Below are 24,511 nucleotides of genomic sequence, written 5' to 3'. Positions count from 1 at the left end.
GCTCAAATAAATTGGTTAGTCTCTAAGGTGCCACAAGTACTCCTTTTCTTTTTGCATAGCCATAGTTTTATATTTGAGGGGGCAGTTCCAGTCAGGCCAATGGGGCCGCATGTGAGAGAGGCAAATTCTGTACCTCCCCTGCCCCAGGCTTACAGTTTGGGGGGGGGGGCAATGCCCATGATTTTGACTCATATTGTCTGCTAACTTTGGCACTTGGCCTGGGGTCAGGGAGCTCTGATCATCAGTGGACAGGACACAGCACCCATCCCTTGCAGAGCCTGCCGCTAACTGGAAAGAGGAGTCGATTCCCCCTACAGCTACCATAGGGCCCCAATCCTGCCTCCCCCCACAAAGTGACATCAATGGCAGCAGGACAGCAATAGGATTGTCAGATGTATGGGTTTTGACCGGAAAGCCCAGTCGAAAAGGGACCCTGATGACTCCGGTCAGCACAGCTCTGGGCCATTAAAAGTCTGGTCGGTGGTGCAGGTAGATTCTCTACCTGGCTCCGTCCAACCCCCGGGAAGCTGCTGGCATCTCCCTTTGACTCCTAGGCAGAGGGATAGCTGGGGGGTGGGGGGAGGTGGGGGCTCTGTGCACTGCCCTCACCCCCAACTCTGCTGCTCCCATTGGCCAGGAACAGGAAGATTGACCAATGAGAGCTGAGGGGGCAGTGGCTGCAGGCACTGGCAGCGCACAGAGCCACGTGATCACACCTCCGCTAAGGAGGTGGAGAAAGATACCAGCAACTTCCCGGGAGCCGCTTGAGGTAAGCGCCCCCTGGTGGCTGCCCCCCTTCCTGCCCCTCAACAATGAGCCTCCTCCAGCACCTCACCTCTGGCCCCATCCCAGAGCCCACACCCCCAGTTGGAGTCCTCACCCCCCCACACACCCCAACCTTCTGTCCCAACCCTGAGCCCCCTCCAGCACCTCACCTCTGCCCCATCCCAGAGTCCTCATCCCCCCCAACACCCCAACCTCCTGCCCCAGCCCAGAGCCCCTTTCTGACCCCAGCACCCATACTCACAGTCCTCATCACCCCACAAACCCCCCCCCCACACACATCCCCTGCCCCAGCCTGGTGAAATGAGCGAGCGTGGGGGAAAGCCAGCAACAGAGAGCGGAGGGCGGAGTGAGCGGCGGGGGGCAGGGCCTTGGAAAAGGTGGGGGGGCAGGGCAAGGGTGTTTGATTTTCTGCAAATAGAAAGTTGGCAACTCCAGCTGGCAACCCACCCAACCCGCAATGCTTAACGAGCTGGACAGGCCTCCGGGGACGGTGAGTCCGCAGCACTATGGGGCAAGGCGTGGGCTGCTCCCTCCCCAGGCCCGGGACTCGGAGACCCAGCGCCAGGTTCTCTCAGGAGGCAGCTCACCGCCAAAGCGAAGCACCAACCGCCTCCTAGGCTCGCTCCGCACAGGCGACCTCTGACCGCGCGCATGCGCTTTCTTCTGTGGCAGGCATGACATCACGGGATCCTGATGGGTGGGACAGACCCGTGGGGATGTTACAGTCCGCCTCTCTCGTCCTTCCGCCCACTTCTCGCGGGACCCGGAGCAACTTCGGGATTTCCCGCTGCGCCGGGGTGGCAGGTGCCAGTCAGTGGTGGAGCTGAGGGGGCGGGGCAGAGCCCTAGGCGGTTGGCGGTGGGTGAATAACTCGGGTCCGTCCGTGCCCTAGCGGTAAGCGGCCTCGTTCAGCCCGGGCCTGGGAAGCTGGGCTGGCCTCTATTGCCCGCTCCCGATGCCGGCGTGTGAGGGGCCTCAGCTCTTGGCGGGCTGCGGGGGGCCTAGCAAGGAGAGGGGCTGCCTTGGGGAGCCCAAGGGGGGCTGCTAGGGACCACGGCAACGCTAATGGCGTGCGGGGCCTAGGCGAGTGCGGCAGGTAGGCTGAGGAGACCCCCTGGCCGAGGAGATCTCTTCCCCCACCCCCCCTGTTCTGTGGTGGGGGCGGAGGGGCGAGCAACCCCTTCGCCTGCTGCAGGGGGAGGAGCAGTCCCATCCCCCCACGGTGAGCAGTAGGTGCGGAGATAGTGGTCTCCAGGGATGCTGGTGGCTGTCTTTGGTAGCTAGGGTTGTCAACTGTCTAATTGCACAAACCCAAACATCCGCCCCCTTCCCTAAGGGCACACTCCTGCCCTGCCCCCACTCACTCCAGCCCACTACCCTCTTTCGCTAGCTCTCTCCCTCACCTTTACTAGGCTGGGACGGGAGGGGGCTGGGGTAGAGGCAGTGTTTTCCCCAGGAATTGAAATGGGGGGGGGTTGAATTTATGGGGGGGGGCAGGGCCGATGAGGGGTGAGACCACGAGGGTGAAGGTAGGCTGTATGGCACCATCGTAAAAACTGAAAAATGTTTCATGACCATTTTATTAGATTTAATTCCTGTTTTAAAATAATCAAACAAATTAAAGTTGGCTATTCAAGCCTTTGATGAAGCACTACATAGATATCCTTCTTGGTTTCTTGTTATAATTTTGCACAACTCTGTTAATGAACTTTTTGAATGCAATGCGTTCATCTTTGGTGGCTTCACGTGTGTGCGGTACTTCCATTCCTTCAGTTGATATGCTCATTAGTTCATTCACATGATCAGGAAGAAAACTACTTATTTCAGAACACAAAATTGTATTTAAGGATGAAAAAGAACGGTCACCTGTAGCTGTTGTCACTGGGAGTAGCAAGAGATGAATTCCTACTTCTTTCATCCCAGGAAACATAGCATAAAGATCGGGTCGAGCCACTAGTGATGATAAAAAAGAAGTTGAAGTCAAATCTTCATTCATTTGTCATATGATATTCCACCCTGTGTTCAAAGTCTCTATTCTGTCCTGAGCACGTGGCAGCCCCATTCGTGGTAGTGCCTCACCCACTCAACTGTCGGTGTTTTATAGGACAGGGATCTGTAAAAGCTATGTAGAGTTTGAGTAGAATCTAGAAGTCGCTGTTACAGATTTTTAAGACTCAAGTCTGTGTACTTTTTCAGTTGTCTTAAACACTTGTCCTCTTCACTTAAGGATTCATGATAAATGCCTTCATTAGTCAACTTCTGGACTGAAGTCTGCTTTTTCAATGGATAGCTCTCTGATCCAAATGTAGCTTCTTTTGCTGGACAAAGATCTACTACTGTTGTAACGGATGCCTGGATGGCATTATTTAATGGCCCAAGTGGTTTCAACAATAGACTTACAAGAGAGAACAGTAATAGTCTTCTCAGAACGTAGTAGCAAAAGTAATTCACCAGCCTCACAACTTAGATCCATCCCATCTTTGTAGATACTTTACAAAGCCAGTAATAATGGCTGGAGTAATTTTAAGACAACAGCTAAGGATTGCTCATGAGAAAGCCAGAGGGTTTTCCCAGGTTGGACTAATTTGAACTTCAGTCCATCTTCTATATTTTCCAAGATATTCAGTCTTTTTGGACTCTTGCTGAAAAAAAAATATAATGAAGACATTACATTTATAGCTTTTTAAACATCTTTTGAAGAGTCTGCCGCTCGTACTAGTGCTAGTTGGAGTAGATGGCCTCTGCAGTGTGTATAGAAGAAATTAGGGTTACACTTTTCTCTGAGCAAAGCTTGTACTCCACCATGTCTTCCAGAGAAGTTTGCAGCTCCATCAAAAGCACAAGCCGCCATCTGTTTGGGGTCCAGTTGACAAGCATTTAACTCTTCTAAGATGTGGGTTGTCACAGAGGCAGCCAATGTGTCTTCTATAACTTGAACATCTAGAAATGCATCTACTGGCCTACCACTGACATCAAGATAACATACACAGTGACTTAATACTTGATGCCCATTTGCATCGGTGCATTCATCAGCCCTGTATGCAAATTTTTGAATGTGGTGAGAGAGTTCTTCACTTTTTCAACTGTTGAGTCTTTCACTGTTGCACCACATGCTTCTAGCCAGTCAGTTGAGTTTCTTGCAGAAAGATAGTGAGCGTTTGCTGGTCTTGTTTGGAACCAGTGTTCAACTTCAGGATGAACAAGTGACAATGCACTTAACATTGGCCTCCAGTTTGTAGTGTATGGTATCTCTTGCCTAAATAGAAAGTATGATGCCACAGCTATGTTTGTTTGCATGGATTGTGTTGTGTCTCCAGCATTCTTAACAGCCTCATTAACACTCCCTGGTGTTGTCCTTGGTCAGTGGAGACTCAGAGTTCAGAGATGCTTTCACATGAGTTCACCTCCCAATTGGGGAGCAAGAAGGCACCTTGCTCGTTCCTCCAGCTGCTCACTGTTCGCTCTGGCCACTGTTGTTCGTTGTGCCACCGTTCACTCTATCCCTCTGTTGGCAGTGGCCCTGCACTGTCACATTTTGCTGCCACTGTGACCTCTGTGAGTTGGGCTCTTGAGGTTCCACCCAGCTCTCAGTGATTTCAGCTGAGCTCTTAGCGGGGGAACCTCACTGCTAGTGCAGACTGGGCCATCTCTTCCACAGAAACACTGTCCCATAGCAGGTCTAAGCACTTAAACCTGATTATCAGTAATTTCAGCTGTAGTGGTCACTTAACAAAACAAAAGATTCTCTATGGAGACTAATCAGCTCTGTCTTTAAACAGTGGAGAGGGGCAGGTCAAATAGTACTTGTAAGTCAGGCAGACCATCAAGCAAAACACCTGTCTCCACTCTCTCTCTTGATGCCTTCAATCAGCACAGGCTAAGTACAGTTCTACTGCCCTTTACTCAGACAATAAGAATAACAAGAATCCCCCCGCTGCATTCAAGTGATTTGTAACCCAACCCCAGCCAAAATCTATCACTTGGGCAACGCAGCTGGATTTGTTGCATTTGCAGGATACCTAGGTAGATTAAGTGTGAATGTAAATACAATCTGGTCCTGAAGTCTTCCCCCCAGCTCATCACTAGCTGTCAGGGAGAGCTCATTTAGACTTTGCTTACAAATAATAATTTGAAATTATTAGGTTGGCCAACAACACCGAAATGAATGACTGACATTGTCATAAAAAACAACAGTTGTATAAGGAAGCTAGTCTATGTTCATACTTTTCAAATCTGTTTATACTTTTTCAGATACATGTATTTTATCATACACTGTATATACTTTTAAAGGGTGTATTAATGTTTCAGTTTCAATTCAGATGTCCAAACAATCACTAAATCGGCAACACTGCATGTAACTAGTTCACAAAACTGGGGTTGGGGAAATTCAGGGGGGGTGTAGGGAAATCCCTGAGCAGAGGGTTGGGGGGTGCAGACTGTGGGAGGGAGTTTGGGTGCAGGAGGGGGCTCAGGGCTGGGGCAGGGCTGTGGGAGGGTGTGTGCGCTGTGGGAGGGAGTTTGGGTGCGGGAGGGGGCTGGGGCAGGAGCTTGGGATGCGTAAGGGGGTACAGGCTCTGGCTGGGTGGCGCTTACCTCCTAGAAGTGGCAACATGTTCGGCAGTGGCTCCTAGGCTCACGGGTGGCCAGGAGGCTCTGCGGGCTGCCTCTGCCTGCAAGCACTGCCCCTGCAGTGCCCATTGGTGGCGGTTCCCCATTCCCGGCCAATGGGAGCTGTGGAGTCAGGGCTGGGGCAGGGCTGTGGGAGGGTGTGTGTGCTGTGGGAGGGAGTTTGGGTGCGGGAGGGGGCTGGGGCAGGAGCTTGGGATGCGTAAGGGGGTACAGGCTCTGGCTGGGTGGCGCTTACCTCCTAGAAGTGGCAACATGTTCGGCAGTGGCTCCTAGGCTCACGGGTGGCCAGGAGGCTCTGCGGGCTGCCTCTGCCTGCAAGCACTGCCCCTGCAGTGCCCATTGGTGGCGGTTCCCCATTCCCGGCCAATGGGAGCTGTGGAGTCAGTGCTAAGGCAGGGGCAGTGCGCAGAGGACCCCCCGACTGTGCCTCCTCTTAGGAGCCGCTGCCGGAAGTGTTGCCGCTTCTGGGAGTGGCATGAAGCCAGGGCAGGTAGGGAGCCTGCTTTAGCCCTGCTGCAAAGCCAAACTCCCAGCCAAACAGGGAGGGTTGGCAACCCTATGGGTGGCATGGCACATCCTAATTGTGCTCAAACTTCTCTGCGAGCAAGATGTTGTTATGACTTGCTGAGGCTTGTCTAAGTTATGTCGTTCAAGGGTGTGAAAAAACTGTCCGTCCGTTCCTCCCCCCCCTCCCCGAGCGACGTAACGTACCTCAACTTAAAGCAGTGTCAACAACACCCTGTGTCAACTAGGGGAGTGTAAATGCCCTGGGCCTCATAGTCCTGAGTCCAGAAGACAGTGCTTTCTTGCGCCTGGTCCAAGATGGTGGAATGAATTTCTACAGGAATTAAGAGTCACCACAAGCCTTGTGACATTTTGTTTTGAGTGAAAGGTGCACTTCTTCGACCTTGCTTTTCCTATTTTGCCCACAGCAGAGGGTGGTGGTATTGTAGTTTTGTATGTATTATTTAATGTCTACTAGTCCCAGTCATGGTCCTGGCTGCTATAATGCTAGGTATTTCACAAATGCAGAATAAAAAGATAGACCCTAGGCTTTTGGGAGAAGGGATTTTAAGTATAAGATAAACAATAGATAGAGGCAGATGGACAGGGGACTGCAAGGGAACATTGAGACAGTATTGGTCAGTATGATAGGCACTGGTCTTAACAGACCATCAGCCTAACAGTGGTCAATTTTTTATAGTCCTCATAGCAAGTGAGAGTTTGAAGGCGGATAATTAGTTTTGCAGATGTTTATGTGCATGTATAATAAAATATTTTTAAAAAACACAGTTTCTCCTTGGAGGAAAAAAAGAGGCCCACCACATATGACAGATGTTAGTCACACTGCTCAGTGCACTTCTGAAAGATGTTCAGATAGTTTGGTGATAAGGGCCATATAAGAGCATGAATAGAATATATTTAGTGTAACTCAGTTTCTTAAGCCAGTAGTTTATTAATAATCCTTCCCTAAGGAAAAAATCCTGTCTCTTGGAGAGTCTTTATGTGTAGCATAGAACCCCTTTCATTTTCGATGTGGGCAACAAGCAGTGAAGGTGGGAGTCTCTTAATAAATTACTAATAGATTCATAAAAAGGGATACTATCTTGAAATGTAGTTCATTGGAAAAAAATGTAAGGAGTGTCCATTCCTACACCTTCCATTGATTTACCTGCCAATTTTTATGGTGTTACAAGTACATTTTCCTACTTTTAAAAGGTTTTTCTCCTTTGGCTGTTGCTGTGTACATAAAAGGAAACAATAAATCATTGAATACACAGAACACTGTCAACTACACAAGGTAAACTGGAACGAGATATTTCATTAATCTCTTTCATTTGTTTGTTATAAAAAGAGTAAAAATTTTCAAACTGAAGTAATTTCTTACATTGGTAGTGTTCCCTTAACTGCTTGTTCATATTATAGTTTTAAATCTGCTTTTTGATGTTGGAATGATAACTTGCTTTAGAGGTCAGATAAAGTTTTAAAAGCATATTAATGCATTTAAAACTTACTTTAAATTTTGAAGATGGTGCAGGGAGTTGGATCTTAATCTGATCAAACACTTGACTAATTTGATCAAGTTCCAGATTTCCCTGGCCACTGACAAAGCAGTAGATTTAAGATGATCAGCTCATTTGATAATTTATGGGAATTTTCTTCTTTTGTATGTCTCTAAAATGCTGTCTGTCAACAGATCATGTGCTGCTTTGTGTGCAACATGCCACTGTATACTTTGCTAGTGATGGCATACCTGCCATTTAAAAGTGCTGGAGCCTTTTTACTACCTGTAGGGGTGAGGCAAGTCATCTGTACATTTTCAAGTATTTTTATACATACCATCTAGTACAGACATAAAAACATTGAATTGGTTTTAGAAAAATGTATGGTATTGGAAATGAAAGCTTACTGACTTCTCTGGGTAGCAGACATGTTTCAGTTCTGTTGAGTGGTGGGCACAATGGCCCCAGCAGAGTATATAATAGTGTCATACTTTGCATACTTAGGCCCTGGTTCTCCAAAGGCTTATGCATGTGGCTATCTTTATGCATGTGAGCAGTTGAATGGAAGACAGTATTTTCAGTTGCATTGAACTGAAATCCTTAAGCTGAAATTTCTTCTGCCCCATTCCATGTGAAGGTTCATGGTAGTTGATAGTGCTGTGTGGGTGGTGGCTAACTACGGACTCTTTAACTCAGTCCTGCAGGTGACGAAAACATGGCAGCCATTAATGTTGGAAGGGAACAAGTCACTAGAGACCCAGATCGCTGTGACATCCCTTACTCTGTAGCTGAATATGTTGAAAGAGAAGTTGGAACTGACCTTAATTGTCTAAAGAAACTTGGCAAACTTATAGAGGAGCTTTCAGAAAATAAAAAGCAATTAGAGGAACAGGTAAGCATTCTGTTAGTTATTTCTCAACTCCTTGAAACATTAAAAATATACCACCAATTGCATGCATCTAATTACATCAGCGCATTTTGGTAACATTCTACACAACGTTGTCAGCTAAGCTGTCACTTTCTGATTTTCTCTTATGCTTTACTATGCAGGGAAATCTGTAAAAGTGATTTGTTTAATCACTGAAAGAGGGGTCTTAGTACTTTTATGTCAGATGTATTACTCCTCCCTAAATACAGGTACTTACAGTTTCATCAGAAGTCCCCAAAAGAATTCAGAATGCCTTAAAGAATGCAGAGGATTCTAAGAAGTCCCTTAGTCAGCTCCTGGGGGAAGAAACTGTTTTATTTGATTCAATTAATAGCCACCTGTTGACAGCCCAGCCATGGATGGAAGATCTTGGTGTACTGATTAGTCAAATAGAAGAGGTTGAACGACACCTTGCTTATCTAAAATGGATTTCACAAATAGAAGAGTTAAGGTAAAATAGGCCCACTTGGACTTCTAAGTATCTTTTTCCTGCAGTCTTGTTTAGGGCTTAGGTGGTAATAAATAAATTTGAGACATTTTTGGAGTTGTAAATCTATATTTTTAAATGCAAACAAGTTATAATCCTTGTTAATTCACCTACTGACTAAAAATTCAAATCTAATTTTGATATGCCATTGCTTTCGTTTGCAACTAAATTTGGTGATTACTGTGTTTTGGATATGGGGATGAAAGGGATCATAATTTACCATCTAATCTGAAAGATGCACCTCTATTAGTAGAATATTTGTCAGTGTTGAATATAAATTCTGTATCTTCGCTATCTGTTTTTAACACATAACTGTACAGAATCTAATAATACCGAAAGAAGGTGTTTGAGCAGAAAAAGATGTATTTGCATTATGTAGGTTGACATCTCTTTATTTTTATTGTTTTGGTGAGAATAAAACATTTATCTAAAAAGTTTTTAAATGAGTTGCACAACAGATTTGAAAACACTTAGTTTCTCATCAAGGGCTATCCTCTTGTTCAGTGGTGCACCGTCAACATAGGTAGCAAGAGGCATGGACCAGAAATTTAAGTGTACCAGGTAGCAGTGCAAGGCACTAACTGCAAGGTCACCTAGCTGCTGACCTGGAAAATATTTTCTATTAAAAAAACAAAACAAAAAACAAAATTGCTTTATTCACTTTCATTATACAGTAAGACAAGTAAACAGCAATGAATTATCCTCAGTGTTGCTAAAATTGCCTCAGTGCATTCTAGTCATGATTTTGCTTTATTTATAGTGATAATATTCAGCAGTATCTCATGACCAACAATGTCCCAGAGGCTGCTACTACTTTGGCATCCATGGCAGAATTGGATATTAAGCTTCAGGAGTCGTCTTGTTCTCATCTTCTTACTTTTGTGAGGTCTACTGTAAAATTCTGGCATAAAATTCTTAAGGACAAACTGTCAAGGTAGGAAATGCACCATAGTTCTTTCATCTTTGCATTGTACTGTTGATTCATGTTGATGTGTATATTTTCTGTTACAGTGATTTTGAGGAAATATTAACTCACCTTCATTGGCCATTTGTTGGGCCACCACAGTCTCAGGTTTTTGGTCTTGCTGCACCGGCTAATGTTCCAGAAATATACAATAATTTGGAGACTCTGTTTTCTCAGCTTCTGAAATTGCAAACATCGTATCCTTTTTGAATTAGTGTCTTATATTCATAGGGAATTTCAGTAAGAATAATGAACAAACTTGCTGGACATTTCTCACTAAGGCTGAAGTAGGTTTGTGGGTTTAGTATTTCTTGTTTTATTAAAAGAAAAAAATTAACATAGAAAGTGCCCAATTAACAATATTAGAAATTGAAGTTCTTTGCCAATAGAAAAAGTATAGCTTTGGCAGCAGCAGTGCTGTACCAACCAACGATTCTAGTGCACTCACATCTGGGGAAGTGAGGAAGATAGTTTAACCTTCATGCTATTCAGTGCTTGGGCCCTCTGGCAAGATTACCCACAGGGGTGAAAATTGTGGTGGTACATTTGCCTGTGCCCTGGAACTGGACTGAGATCACTAATATTTTTCACATAAGCCATTGAGCTGCCCTCAGATGGTAAAAACAGCTTTTGATCTTTGCCAGTTTGGGTCACATACAGATCAGAGAAGCTCTTGTTTTGCATTACTAATCCTCTGAGTTTCTACTTCTCTGTTTCAGTATAGTAATGACAAGTCTGTGTGTGTCTGCGGGAGGATAGGACAACCCACATCTGTCTTGGCAATCCTGAATAAAGATGGCTTTTTGTAAACCAAATTGACTGACTGCTGCTATCACAAATCAGTCGTAATCCGCCTGTTAATTAAACACAGGTTTAATGTTGGAATATTCTAAATATAGAAATAGTTTTCATTGCAGGATTTTGATAATTGTATAGTATATGTAGTTTTCAGAGTAACAGCCGTGTTAGTCTGTATTCGCAAAAAGAAAAGGAGTACTTGTGGCACCTTAGAGACTAACCAATTTATTTGAGCATGAGCTTTTGTGAGCTACAGCTCACTTCATCGGATGCATACCGTGGAAACTGCAGCAGACTTTATATACACACAGAGAATATGAAACAATACCTCCTCCCACCCCACTGTCCTGCTGGTAATAGCTTATCTAAAGTGATCATCAAGTTGGGCCATTTCCAGCACAAATCCAGGTTTTCTCACCTTCCACACCCACCCCCCCACAAATTCACTCTCCTGCTGGTGATAGCCCATCCAAAGTGACAACTCTCTACACAATGTGCATGATAATCAAGTTGGGCCATTTCCTGCACAAATCCAGGTTCTCTCACCCCCTCAACCCCTCCCAAAAACCACACACACAAACTCACTATCCTGCTGGTAATAGCTCATCCAAAATGACCACTCTCCCTACAATGTGCATGATAATCAAGGTGGGCCATTTCCAGCGCAAATCCAGGTTTTCTCACCCCCCCACCCCCATACACACACAAACTCACTCTCCTGCTGGTAATAGCTCATCCAAACTGACCATGTAGTGACTTCAGTAAAGAAAGGGGACTATAGAAATGGAATGTAACATTTCTTAAATGTCTCAAGTTATGATGCGAGAATTCAGTACTTCTATAACAATGATCTGCCAATAAAATATTTTACCTTTGACTCTTAAACCTTAGAGATGAATTACTAACTAAACCAAAACAACTGCCAGAGAAGTATTCTCTACCTCCATCACCACCTGTTATCCTTCCAATGCAAATCATGCTGAACCCTCTTCAGAAAAGGTTCAAGTATCATTTTACTGGGAATAGACAAACTAATGTTTTAAGCAAGGTATGGGGAAAGCATTTCTTGATTTACTTTTAATTGCAGTACTTAACAAAAAAACTAACCCGTTTTATATAGAAAACACATTGCTGTAGTAAAGTTGTGACCCAAATATTGCTCTCTGCATGGAGGACCTTGGGCTCATTGCATGTGTGTGGAGGTGAAAATGTGGAGGTGAAAAAGCACTTGAAGACCCTCCACAAGTCCTACCCCCTGCTTGGCAAAGTGCTGCACTGCAGAGATTCCCTGGCAATGGGATATTCCTGTTGCACTTGCCAAATCCCTTTGTTACCGGGGGCACTGAAACAGGACCTGTTGCAGCCTGGGGTAGACTCCACAGCCTGAGAAAGATGGATTCATTTCTCTTCATCCCCATGGAAAAACCTCCTTTTACCAGTCCTGGCTACTTAAGTTTGGGTGTAAAAGGGAGTGAATTTGGTCATGAGATAGCATTTTTATTATTCCTATATTTACAGGTGTTAGACTCTGCATTAAAATAAGTTCTTGGTTTAAAATATAACTGACAATGACTTGGGACTACAATTAGTTTTTTGTTTTAATTAATTAATTTAAATTAAAAAAACCTTACATTAAATTGTACCTGACTAATCCTCCCCTCCCCCCAAATTTGGAAACGTGTGTGTGCGTGCACGTTAATTGCCCTCAAAGTTTGGTGGCTTTCATCTGGGGTTAAAATACAGGTGCATTTTTATATGAATGTTTCCTTTTTCTTTTTGTTCCAATACAACTGCACCAGGGTCTGAAAAGTTGATATTTAGCATGTATATAAACTGCTTATAGTAACAATGTTTTAAGGTTAATCTGTGTGGTCGCATGTAACGTTTTTGGGTAAACTGTAAATACATTTCACCTTGGCAGTAGTTCCCAGACTTTTTCACTGGTGGCCTGTGACGGGTTAGTTGCATTTTTTATTACTTCTACAGGGTTTTCATTGGAAGTGCTTTTTTTAAAAAAAAAATTTTTTTCCCAGTAACTGGAAACTAGGAGGAGCCACCAGCCTAGCTGCTTCCAGTAGGGGAGGATACTACATAAAAGGATGATGAGGCAACTAGCCTCTCAGTCAGCTCCATTCTCAGGGGTGTGTCCTTTCCCTATCAGCCTCAAGAGGCATATGTAGTGGAGAGGGAGAGGAGTAAGTGGGTATGGTGTCAGAGCAATATGTGTAGGGAAGAGAGTAATAGAGCAAATGGAAGGGGAGAGAAATGAAGAGCAAAAGTAGGCAGCCTGTTTCCTTTTTTCATAAAAGACAGAATACTTATTGCATTAAAGATAGTACAAGTACATAAATGGTTCTCTGATGTTAATTTGCCATGTAAATTGCTTAGTTGCCATAGGGGTGTTACTTGATCACAAATACAGAGAAGGTCCACGAAAAAAAATTTTTTTTCTTTGAGGGCTTTTGACCTACTGGGACAGAAAAGACAATGCTTTCAATTTAAAGTACATATATGTCCTCCATTTTTCCTCCCTTCCCACCAAAAGCCAAAACCCCTACCCTGGTTTTAAATGTTGCTGCTGTTGTAAAATAAACTACTCTAAATTGCAAAATCCAATTTAAAGTTGGCATTCGTTAACTCTTTTTTCCCCTCCAAATGCTTTTTCTGGTCATGCTTTGTAGTCTTGCTACACTTATAAATAGTTTATAAAGACTTAACTGTTGAATAGATGTTAGAAGCATATTACAGACATGAGTAGAATGTGTTATGGATGGTTATAACAGTTGATTAACCATTTATTGAAACATCTAGTAACTTAACACTTTATACATTATATTAAGGGTACATATTAAAAATAAAGTTTGATAATCTTTCTGACTTGTCAGGAGTTATATCCTTTTGTGTTACATATTTGTTTGCAGTGGGTACTGTAGGTGAAATCTATACTCCTGTTCATATATCAGTTGTTTTTTGGGTGGAGTTAACTTTAATGTTCTGGGTGTTTTGCCTTTTTGCACAAGCCTGAGTGGTACCTAACCCAGGTACTCATGTGGATTGGAAATCACGCAAAATTCCTCGATGATAAAATCCAGCCAATATTGGACAAGGCAGGCTCCTCAGTCAATGCAAGGGTAAGCAAATATGTTACAGTTACTCCTCACTTAACATCATCCCGTTTTTAACGTTGTTTCGTTGCTGATCTTTTCGAGAACATGCTCATTTAAAGTTGTGCAATGTTCCCTTATAACGTTGTTTGGCAGCCGCCTGTTTTGTCCACTGCTTGCAGGAAGAGCAGCTGTTGGAGCTAGCTGGTGGGGGCTTGGAACCAGGGTGGGCCAGCAGCCCCCCATCAGTTCCCCTAAGTTTCCTGTGCAGCAATTGCCAGGCAGTTCAGGTGTCCCTCTCCCCACTGCCATGTGCTGCTCCTGCCCTCTCTGCCTTGGAGCTGCTCCCGGAGTCTCCTGCTTGCTGTGCAGGGGTAAGGGGGAAAGAGGGGTGCTGATGTCAGGGTGTCCCCCCCCCGCCCCCTCCCGCTCTTGCACCCTGCTCCTGTACCCCATCTCCACAGAGCAGGGGGGGACAAAACACGACAGGACTCAGGATGAGGCGCTTGCTGGCAGCAACTGCTCTCTCAACTTGCTAATCTACTTAAAAAGGCAGTGTTCTTAGAGTGGGGTCAGTGTACTTTAAAGGACAATGCGCTTGTCTGTCTCTCACTCACTCACTCACACACCATCTCTCTCGCACGCACGCACCACTCCCTGCACTTTGGAAAGTGGAGGGAGTGGTGTGCTCCAGTGGGATAGCGTGGATTCATCATCATGTTCAGTTTCCGCAGAGAATGTTTGCAGCCACTGCCATGCATCTATTGTGTCTCCTTCCTCCATTTATGCTGACTTGTAGAGTGTGAGGCTACATTAACAACGTGTTAACCCTTGAGGGCTCAGCCAAGTGCTAGTTCATCCTTTAGCAGCAAGGCATTCCGTCGGAAATATCCCACCCTCTTCCATTCTCTGACTCCACCACCTCAGCCAAGCTTCACAATCATCATTACTGTGTACAGTATTAAATTGTTTAAAACGTATAGTGTGTGTGTGATATATATGTCTTTTTTGTCTGGCGAAAAACATTTCACTGGAACCTAACCTCCCCCCCGCCTTATTTATATTCATTTTTTATGGGGAAATTGGATTAGCTTAACATAATTTTGCTTAAAGTAGCATTTTTCAGGAACATAACTACAATGTTAAGTGAGGATTTACTGTATGTGCAATTACATACAGCCAAATTCTAGCTGTGGTGTAAGTAGGCACAACTTCATTAACCTTATTGAATTTGTGATATGGCTGAAGTTAGTTCAGAAAGAGTTTTAAAACTGCATTAATATTAACAATTCTGACTTGCAGTTTCTATCTACTTTGGTGACTTTTGTTTTTTTCTTAAAGCTTGAATTTTCCCGTGCTCTGGTAATGCTGATTTTGGAGAAGTTGGCTGCTGATATCGTTTGCCTATTGTATGACGATAATCTCTTTTGTCATCTTGTGGATGAGGTGCTTCTATTTGAAAGAGAGCTGTATGCTACTCATGGATATCTCAGCAGCGTTCCCAGTTGCATGCATATTCTGTCAGAAGAAACCTGTTTTCAAAGGTGGCTAACTGTGGAAAGAAAATGTAAGATTTAATATGATTGGTTTTGTTTAAAGAAAAATAGATGAAGGCCTACCATGTAATACTTATCTACAAATAGTTCTATTAAGTTAGGATAAGTCACATGAATAAGGGATATTAGATCAGCACCCTAATTTTTATACAAGACTGTCCTGTTTAGTTTTAAAATAATACTTGCTAATGCTACCATAATTGATACGCTCATTGCCCCTGGACTGTGGGGATTTATTCTTCAGATAAAATTTCCGTAGTCTCTGTGTATGTGCCTGGGTGAAGGTGGGCTTTTAAATTGATGGGATAAGTTAGGAAAGAAAAATATAGTAGAAAGAAAAAGAGGTTACTAATTTTTACAGAGAAGAGTGACAGGGAAAATAGAGACAGAAGTTCAGGGGAGCAAGTAAAGGACACTATAGGAAGAAAGAGACACACCAAGATCTATTATAGGGGAAGAGAAAGTGGAGTGAGTGAAAGAAGCTATAAGAAAAGCAAGAGAGATGCAGGCTTGTCTGTAGAAAAGGAGTTGGGTCTCTGGGAAAATCACTGCAATACACAAAGCCTGAGTTGGCGCATATATAGTGAATAGGGAGAGATAGATACTGTAGTCTGTATGGTAGGCAGGGATTGCCTAAACTAGAAAAGGAGATAATGACCAGAGGTGGTTTGTGCTCAGCCCTGCATCTTTTGCAAAGATAGGAGCCTAAGTCTGGGCTGCAGGGAGTCTTCTGTTTCTGCTTGAGATTCACAGCCTGGAAATCTCTTTGGAGTTTGGTATCTTAGAGTGTTTTAGCAAGAAATGGGAAGGGGAGGACCACCTCCCTTTTAACTGTCAGCCCAGTGATAAGGGTACTCACCCAGGATGTGGGAGACTCCTGGTTCAAGTCCTCCTTATGAGCTGTGGGATATTCTAATGAGGGGAATCTCTCAATTTCCTGTTGAAGCTGTTGCACTGTGGCTAAATATTTAAAGAGTCATGGCAAGGGGGAGTAGATCCTGGATTTCCCCACATCCTGAGTGGATGTGCTAACCACGAGGCTGTAGCGTCAGTCATGCTCTCACAGATGTGGACGCATGCACACTTTCCCCCTACTCCAATGACTCTTTAAATATTCCACAGTGCAACATATTCAATAGGAGAGATTGAAGAATTCCCCACATCAGAATATCCTATAACAGAGTGGTTAGAGCCCTCACCTGAGAATTGGCAGATCCCAGTTCAGATCTGTTCTTCCCTGCAGGTGGAGGGGGGACTTGAACTGGGGGTCTCCCAGATGAGTTCCCTAACCAGTGGGCTAAAAGTTATTTTGGAGGTCTGTCTCGCCTCCCCTTCCCCCCATTCTCTTGTTTAAACTTCTGAGGTCCCAATCCAATAAGTATGCTCAGAAATTGCCGACCAGATTGGGCCCCTCAAGCAAGTTAGACAAGAGAACACCTCTTTGCCCCTGGTTTATGAATTGCTCTAAAGCTAATGTGGGAGATTAGCAGCAACATACATGCTCAGAAGCAGAACTTTTACTGAAAAAGCATAGGCGCCCAGTGAGTTTAGGTGCGTACAGAGTTTCAATGAGAGTTTTGTGGGTCCCATTGGTCCCAAAACTGGGACTTAGGCACCTAACTCCTTTTGTGCGTTCAGGCCATAGGAAATAAGGCTGATTGAATAGTGTTCAGTGAATATATTATTTGACTTCAAGAGTATTAGTCAAATATCTGTTATTGCAAAAAGAGTATTTGTACAACTTTAGCTGTATAAAGAGCTATTATATTATTTGACAAACAGGTGAAATTCGTTGGCAGATATATTTGTGTAGTAGGCTACATTTAAAAAAATAGTTGAGTGAAAATGTAAAATGCAGCACCTAAAGGTTTTTTCCATTAAATTGCAGAGGTTTGGCTTTGGAGTACATGACAGCACAATGTTTTTCAGCTTGTTTTGTAGATTAATATGACTATTAATATAATCCTCAGGGTAATAGATGTTGGTAAATTTTCAAGCAGTGATGGTGATAAGTGTCTAAGTGTTGTATTGTAAAGAATAAGAACAGCTGAAATAGGCCATGAATTTTCTGACCCTTTTTTGGGTAAAGGAAAATGCAGCTGTACAGGGTTGATAAGCACTTTAAAAATTATGATTAGTGATGATTTTCAATAAGCTAATTTTATATTCCTCTAAAATACTTCATCTTAATTGAAGCAATTGATGTTTTAATTTTCAAATTTAAAAACTGTATTTTTCGTCAATGTTACTTTTTATTAAATCTTATATTTTAGGATTCTTAAGTTTTTTTATTTAAAAATGATAGTTTATTAGAAGAAATCTTAAATATGTAAACTCCAAAGCAAGTTAATATATGAATATTAAATTATTAAACATTTTTGTGTGCCTGTCAGTTGCTCTTCAAAAGATGGACTCTATACTTTCATCTGAAGCTGCCTGGGTATCGCAATATAAAGATATCACTGATGTAGATGAAATGAAGGTCCCAGACTGTGCTGAAACTTTTACGACTCTGCTACAGGTTATCACAGGTAATTATTATAAAATTTGAGACACTTCTTAAGATGAATTCTCCTAAATAATTCAAGAACTATAATTCAGTACATTAATCTACATTAAATGTCAGTGGTTGTGGAGTCATCAAAGGAGTAAGAAGTAGAAATGTTATTTGGTTTGCATTTAACAAATAAATGGAATTCTTGTTCCTTTTTCTTTGAACTTTAATGAATAATTCTTGTGATTATGATCAAACTTTTATATTTGTACTAATTTCTACAGTGATACACCTGATGATTACCATTAGAAATTTGTTTAAGTTTGAAAGAAGATAAATTGAATTCATATTTTTTGTTTATGTGTAAAAATGAAATAAAACAAGTCCTGTTATCAATTTTGAGGAATTCAGCCCAGGGAATGGTTGAGTGACCAAAAATGAATTCCTGAAAACATAGATACTAACTAACTTGAACCTTTCTACATGGTGAGTAAGAGCAGATGAACATCAAGGTGATTTTTATTTGAGTACTAAATGTGTATTCTGTCACATCTTGTGGGAAGATTTCTGAGGTCCACCTAGTGTTACCAGGCTGTTTTTCAAGTTTCCTTCCAGGAAAAAAATTTAAAATTAAATGCTATAGTGAAATCAGTAAAGCAACCATTTATTTAGGCCCTAGTTCTGCAGAGATTTACATATGTGCTTAACTTTAAGTAGTCAATGGGACGACTTTGAGGGTGTAAAATTAAGCATGCATGTAAGTCTTTGCAGGAGTGAGGCAACCACAATACTTACCTTTTTAAAAAGTTCCTGTTTTTATTTACTCTGGAAAATTTAAAATTTTTACAATTGTCTCTCCAGACAGATATAAGAATCTTCCTACAGCATCTAGAAAACTACAGTTCTTGGAGTTACAAAAAGACTTAGTTGATGACTTCAGAATACGGTTAACTCAAGTTATGAAGGAAGAGACTAGAGCTTCTTTAGCCTTCCGTTATTGTGCCATTCTTAATGCTGTTAACTACATAGGAACAGTATTAGCAGACTGGGCTGACAATGTTGTGAGTAATTACTGTTTTACATAAATAAATAAACTAACTCTGTTATGTGGTGCTCAACTAAAACCACTTCATTCATTTCAATATCTTAAGATGCAGAATTAATCATGAGTGCTGAAAAAACAGAATCAGATGTAAATTCTAATTCAGTGAAAGATGTTTAAAGATAAATTACTTCTTATAATTTAAACAGTGCTTAAATAGTGCTGTTTTTGTGCACTGTATCAAAACATCTAAAGCAGATTAGTTTCCTGTAAACTAGCACTGCACCTTGGCCATTCTGCAACATCTTGTTACATGGGAGACCACCTATGGATCCTATTCTTCTTAACCCTTACATGAGTAGTCTGGTAGAAGTCAATGAGACTGCTCATTTGTAAGATCTGTAGGAGCGGGCACTTTACTTTCTCAGGAAGCAGGGTGAATCTAGTAGGGGAAGGATTATTTCACCCATTATATTTAGAGCTATATTTCACTCTTACAGCCAACTGTCCTCCTACTACTACTTGTAGCCTACCACCTCCAGAATGCTCCATTATCTGTAAAAAGAAAGCACCATTGTGTCACACTAACCTTAGCTAATTTTCTTGCCTCAGTCAGCCCAGGAAGCAAGACTCCCAGACTATTCTATACTCAGCAAACGAAAACCTATAGTCAAGACGCTAAATTTCCAGGTCAACCTATCTCTCTGGTTAATGACCCATTGCCTCTAAATATATGAGGATTCTAATTTTCAGGATTTATTTCTGCTGAAGCATGTTAGCTTGACTTTTTTTTTTTTTGCTCTTAAGTACTGCATCTTTACCTAATGCTATAAGGTATTACTTTTCAGCACACATCTATGCACCTATAGTTGATAGTGAGTTGCTGATCCTTCATGTAAAATTGAGAAGCCAGACGCATCTGACAGCCAGGTCTGTGTGGATTTGGAGCAGCCATGAGAGTACAGTTTTGTTTTACCTACCTACAAACCCTGATTCTATATTGGGGTCTGCTAGTGGAGACCTGTGTGGAGCCCTATTAACCTCAGTGGGGCTCTCCATGGCCTCAGAGGTTTGTGGTAGTGTGTCCTAATTCAGAATTTAGCCTGTTTCTGTATATTTAAGTATGCAACTTCATTAATGAATACCTGTTAAAATAAATTAACTAAAAAACTGGAAATGTGAAATTCAGTGCTTAATATGTTAGATGTAACATATCTGTCTGCTATCACCATCATACGAACACTTCCATTTAATTTTCTTTCTTTATAAAATTTAAATCAAAATTGCTTTTTTTTTTTTTTTTTAGTGAAGGAAACATTTATTAAAATTTAAATGCTATCCAGGTGTTAACTTGTAGTTTTTCTTAGTAGATTAAAAATAGTATGTCTGTCAGACTTTGCAGAAATCAGAAAATTGAGATTTTGGGGTAAAATTTTCAAAGCATTTAAGTCTCATTTTCAAAAGTGACTCAGGTAGTTAGAAGCCCAAAATTCCATTGAACTTCTGAAAATGGAATTTAGGACCCTATATCACTTAGGCCAGAAGAAAATTTGACCCTTCAGCTTTCTGTTTCCATCACTGGGGTTAAAACACCATACTTCTATACTCATTTGGGGACAATAGAGTTACCAGATTTTTTTTTTATAATCTCCTCTTTTTGAAAACAAATTGCTAGTTTATAAAAGCCTTAGGGAAATATATTATCAGCTGAAGCTATGCATATTAAAGTACAAATAAAAAGTTACCATGGTAGAAATGTTTTTGCTCTAGTATTTATATATAAATCTGTTTGTTTCTGTAGTTCTTCTTGGAGCTTCAGCAGGCTGCGCTGGAGATTTGTGCAGATAGTAATGCTCTCAGTAAGCTACAGCTAGGACAGCTAGCTTGTATGGAAAGCTCTGTCTTTGATGACATGATTAACCTTCTAGAACGCCTAAAACATGATATGTTGACCCGCCAAGTAGACCATGTCTTCAGGGAGGTCAAAGATGCTGCAAAGCTGTATAAAAAAGAGAGGTGAGTCTTTGTGTTAATGTCTTCTATTAATTTGTTATACAATTTTAAGACTTTTGGCAAAAAACTATGTAATGTAAAAATCTAGTTCTATGAATGAAATGAGATAGATGTAGTAAATTGTTTGGAAAGTGTTATCTGTTTTCTTCACAATTCCTTAAAAAAAATATTTTTTTAACTAGATTGTACTTTTCTAAAGCACAGTCCTGCAAACAGTGGAGGCACGCTGCAGCAGGACTCCCAGAAGAAATTCTTGCCGACTCTTATCTGACAATAATTGTTTCTTTGGGAATATTAAGGAGCAAGTGTGATAGGGCTTTAAGGGCTACCTCCATTTTCAATAAGTCCTAATATAACTATGAATACTTCTGAATAAAATTGGTAGGCTGCTTTCTAAAATAAAAGTTCTTTTCTGATTTGTTTCTACACATTTGGAGTCTCCCCCCCCCACCCCGATTTCAGGTGTCCCATCTTACATTCCTGTTACTAAAATATAGGCTTGATATTATTAGAATGATACTTGGTGTAGAGTATTAATCCATAATGCAGACTGATCTTTTTTTGGATATTTGAGAAAGGGGAGGGATAGCCAAAACCTAAGAAAATTAAAAGTGGATGAGATTGTGGCCTTTTGAAAAAGATGAGCTTCATTGCTACTGCCTTCCTGGGAATAACTTTAGTGTAACATGGTGGTGTACATCTGTTTCTTCAGGTGGTTATCTTTGCCATCCCAGGCAGAGCAGGCAGTGATGTCCTTATCCAGTACAGCTTGCCCATTGTTGTTGACATTAAGAGATCGTTTGCTGCAGTTGGAACAGCAGCTTTGTTGCTCGCTGTTTAAAATCTTCTGGCAAATGCTTGCAGAGAAAGTGGATATGTTCATCTATCAAGAGGTAAGCATCTGCAGTTGTGATATGTGCTGTGACAATGAAAGTGCAATTGACTTACCTAAATTAACTTAGTGCATCTGTTTGCATACATATGTAGGTAATTCTGGCTAATCACTTCAATGAAGGAGGAGCAGTACAACTTCAGTTTGATATGACTAGGAATCTTTTCCCTTTATTTTCCCACTATTGCAAAAGGCCAGAAAATTATTTCAAACAGTAAGTAAGCCAATTTCTAAAGTATTAGTATTTCAGAACCAAGTATCCAACTGCTCATACCAAGTTCTTACATTGTGTATAAATCAGCATCTTTCATAGTTGCAGCTTGGATTAATTGGGTGAGAAATCTGTTAAAATTATAGTGTTGGAAGTGGAGAGAATCTGTACCACTATATCAGGTATGATCCTGCAGTTCATACTTAAGCAAAGCCCCCATTGACTCTGTGGTTTGTTCTTTTAGGTTAGCAGTGGATTGTTTGTTACACACAGTCTGGCACTTGCACATTTAGGGAAAACTGGATGGTAAAGCATGTAAACAGCACAAGAAGCCATAGCAGGACAAACCACCAAGAAACAAGGACTTGGGGTGCAGTACTGTGATTCCTACTAAGGCTAATTGCTCTACAAAGTCAAGCAGGATTTCAGCCTAAATAAAGAGTGCAGGAGTGGGTTCAGAAATGTTTAAGGATGAAGGTGATACATTGGTACTACAATAATACTTAAATGGAAGATGCTATATTTAGGGTTGAGGCTTTTGAAATATTTCTCAAACATTAAGCTTCACACTCCTTTCATGTGTATTATCCCCATTTATAATGGGAAAGTGTAGGCACAGAAATGTATAGTTACAGGGCATCTTCTTGCTTTTTGATGACTTTTGACAGGGAATGTATTGTTACCTATATATCATACTGTGTTCTTATTTAAGTATACGGAATAAGAAGGTAGTTCATCTTGCTTAACTTTTTACCAATATTAAAATGTAAAAAAGTATTTGCTTTTATTACTTTACTCCATGGGGAAACTAAAGTTAAAAAACAAATGCAGGGACCTGGGTAACTGGAAGCAGTATATGTCAGAAATGGTGGTTATACTCACATTTGTCTCACTGAAAACAAGACATTAAGGTGGATGTCTGCTATATATCTTGAAAGCTGTGGCTGCATTATCTTCTCAGTTTAGGTTTTGTCTTTCAGATATCCAGAAAGGGGAGGTTATTCTTAGTATTTTATTAATGGGATGATCAAAAAAAAAACAAACACAGACTGAATATACTGTGTCCTGACATGAAGTTGAAATGAGCACTCCTCTTCAGGCAGTAAAGTGTGTGTATTTTTTCCTCTTACAGCATAAAAGAAGCCTGCATTATCTTGAATCTAAATGTTGGCTCTGCCCTCCTTTTGAAAGATGCACTACATTCAGCCTCGGAAAATGGAACCATCTTGGATCCAAACCAGCCCTCTGCCACAGCAGTGTTAAATGAACTTGGAGTTTACAAATTAGCTCAACAGGATGTTGAGATTCTACTTAATTTGAGAACAAACTGGCCTAATATAGGAAAATAAGTAAAGATCTTCAAGGAAAATGGTTAGAAGTAAAATATCTGTTCTAGGTTATTTATCTGAATAAAAGTGAAGTCAAGCTATTGCATTAGTATATTTTTATTGTATATTCTTTAAAAAACAAAACAAAAAAAACCCCCACAAACAGACCACTAGTACGTCTTTGTAAAATGCTGACTTGATCTAGCCTTATGCCTTAATCTTTTTATAATTCTGATTATATGTTGTGCATAGCCATTTTAAAACAGTTGCAATACTGAACTGGTTTCTAACATAGTATAGTTTAGTCAAATCTGTTTTAATCACTTTTCTCTAACTTGGCCTGTTTTGTAACTAGCCCCAACCTAGAAACACAGCAGGCTCAGACCTAGATTGGAGAATGTATTCCTTGTTGAATAGCAAGTGATCTGTTTAGTTGATGATGGCTGTAAGGCGGTAATGATTATGCTGAGGAAACTTTTATGGTTTAGAGTAATATGGAGTAAACTCTGGGTATATATGCTACTGCATTCAGTGGTAAACATTCATTCAAATTGGTGCAGTCTCATTTTGGTATATGGACAGTACATAAATTCTCATACAGGGGCATTACATACTTAAATGTGTGTGCAGGGGGTGTGGAATGAGGTAAAAGCATGTGCCCATGTTCTGTCTTCTTTGATCATGCTAACTTTTAAAACTAAGTCCTGTTATGGAAACTTCAGAATTGTCTCTTCCTTGAATGTCCAAATCTTTTGTCCTCTTTAAAATGTTCTGAACAGGCCTTGCATACATTGTGACTAGTAAATTTGTTTAAAAATGCCATCACAACTTGTTCTGTTATTGAACTATTATTTATTTCAAATTGCTTATGTTTGGAAATAATGGTTTTGTTGGAATTTTGGGTATCTTCTCCAGGTTGTTCAAAACTGTTTTTCCCCAAGAGTCTTAAAGAAATATCTGGCTTTAAAAAAAACTTTCAGTGCCATAATGGCTGCTGTTCATTGCATACTAGAACAACATTTTGTACAGAAATAGTTTTATATTTGAACCAACACGTGTCAAAGCATTGCCTTCAGCTACTCTGAATAAGTCATTTTTATCACTGTATGGCCCCAAAACATTCTTGCTAGGGAAGATGTTACACTGTTTTGAATTTTTTTTTTGTAAAGGAAAAAGACGTTCAAAAAGACGCTCAAAAGACGTTCCTCAGGTGTAATGAGTAGTTTCTGATTATTTAAACTAGCACCATATAATTCATCTTTTTACATACTATGCT

At 41.2% G+C, this 24,511-nt stretch overlaps 1 protein-coding gene across 4 annotated transcripts; it reads left to right on the top strand.

Moving 5' to 3' along the window:
* Positions 1-1,257: 1,257 nt before the first annotated feature.
* On the top strand, positions 1,258-24,504 carry RINT1 (RAD50 interactor 1). Of its 4 annotated transcripts, none has more exons than XM_084619165.1 (15): positions 1,258-1,276; positions 7,135-7,216; positions 8,115-8,310; positions 8,556-8,797; positions 9,594-9,767; positions 9,845-9,994; positions 11,487-11,643; positions 13,616-13,726; positions 15,041-15,266; positions 17,649-17,786; positions 18,611-18,810; positions 20,593-20,807; positions 21,517-21,697; positions 21,792-21,910; positions 23,040-24,504. In XM_084619165.1, exons 3-15 carry the CDS (start codon positions 8,134-8,136, stop codon positions 23,254-23,256), a joined length of 2,307 nt encoding a protein of 768 aa, XP_084475291.1. In that variant the 5' UTR covers positions 1,258-1,276; positions 7,135-7,216; positions 8,115-8,133; the 3' UTR covers positions 23,257-24,504. The 4 variants fall into 4 exon arrangements, with proteins under 4 accessions (XP_084475291.1, XP_084475292.1, XP_084475289.1 ...); XM_084619163.1 differs by lacking the exon at positions 1,258-1,276 and adding an exon at positions 1,536-1,680; XM_084619164.1 differs by lacking the exon at positions 1,258-1,276 and adding an exon at positions 5,877-6,307.
* The last annotated feature ends 7 nt before the right edge of the window (positions 24,505-24,511 follow it).

Source organism: Lepidochelys olivacea (assembly GCF_965140295.1).
Source record: "Lepidochelys olivacea isolate rLepOli2 genome assembly, chromosome: 1".
Taxonomy (NCBI): Eukaryota; Metazoa; Chordata; order Testudines; family Cheloniidae; genus Lepidochelys; species Lepidochelys olivacea.
Note: the sequence above shows the minus strand (reverse complement) of the source record. Positions and strands in the feature narration are given on the sequence as shown.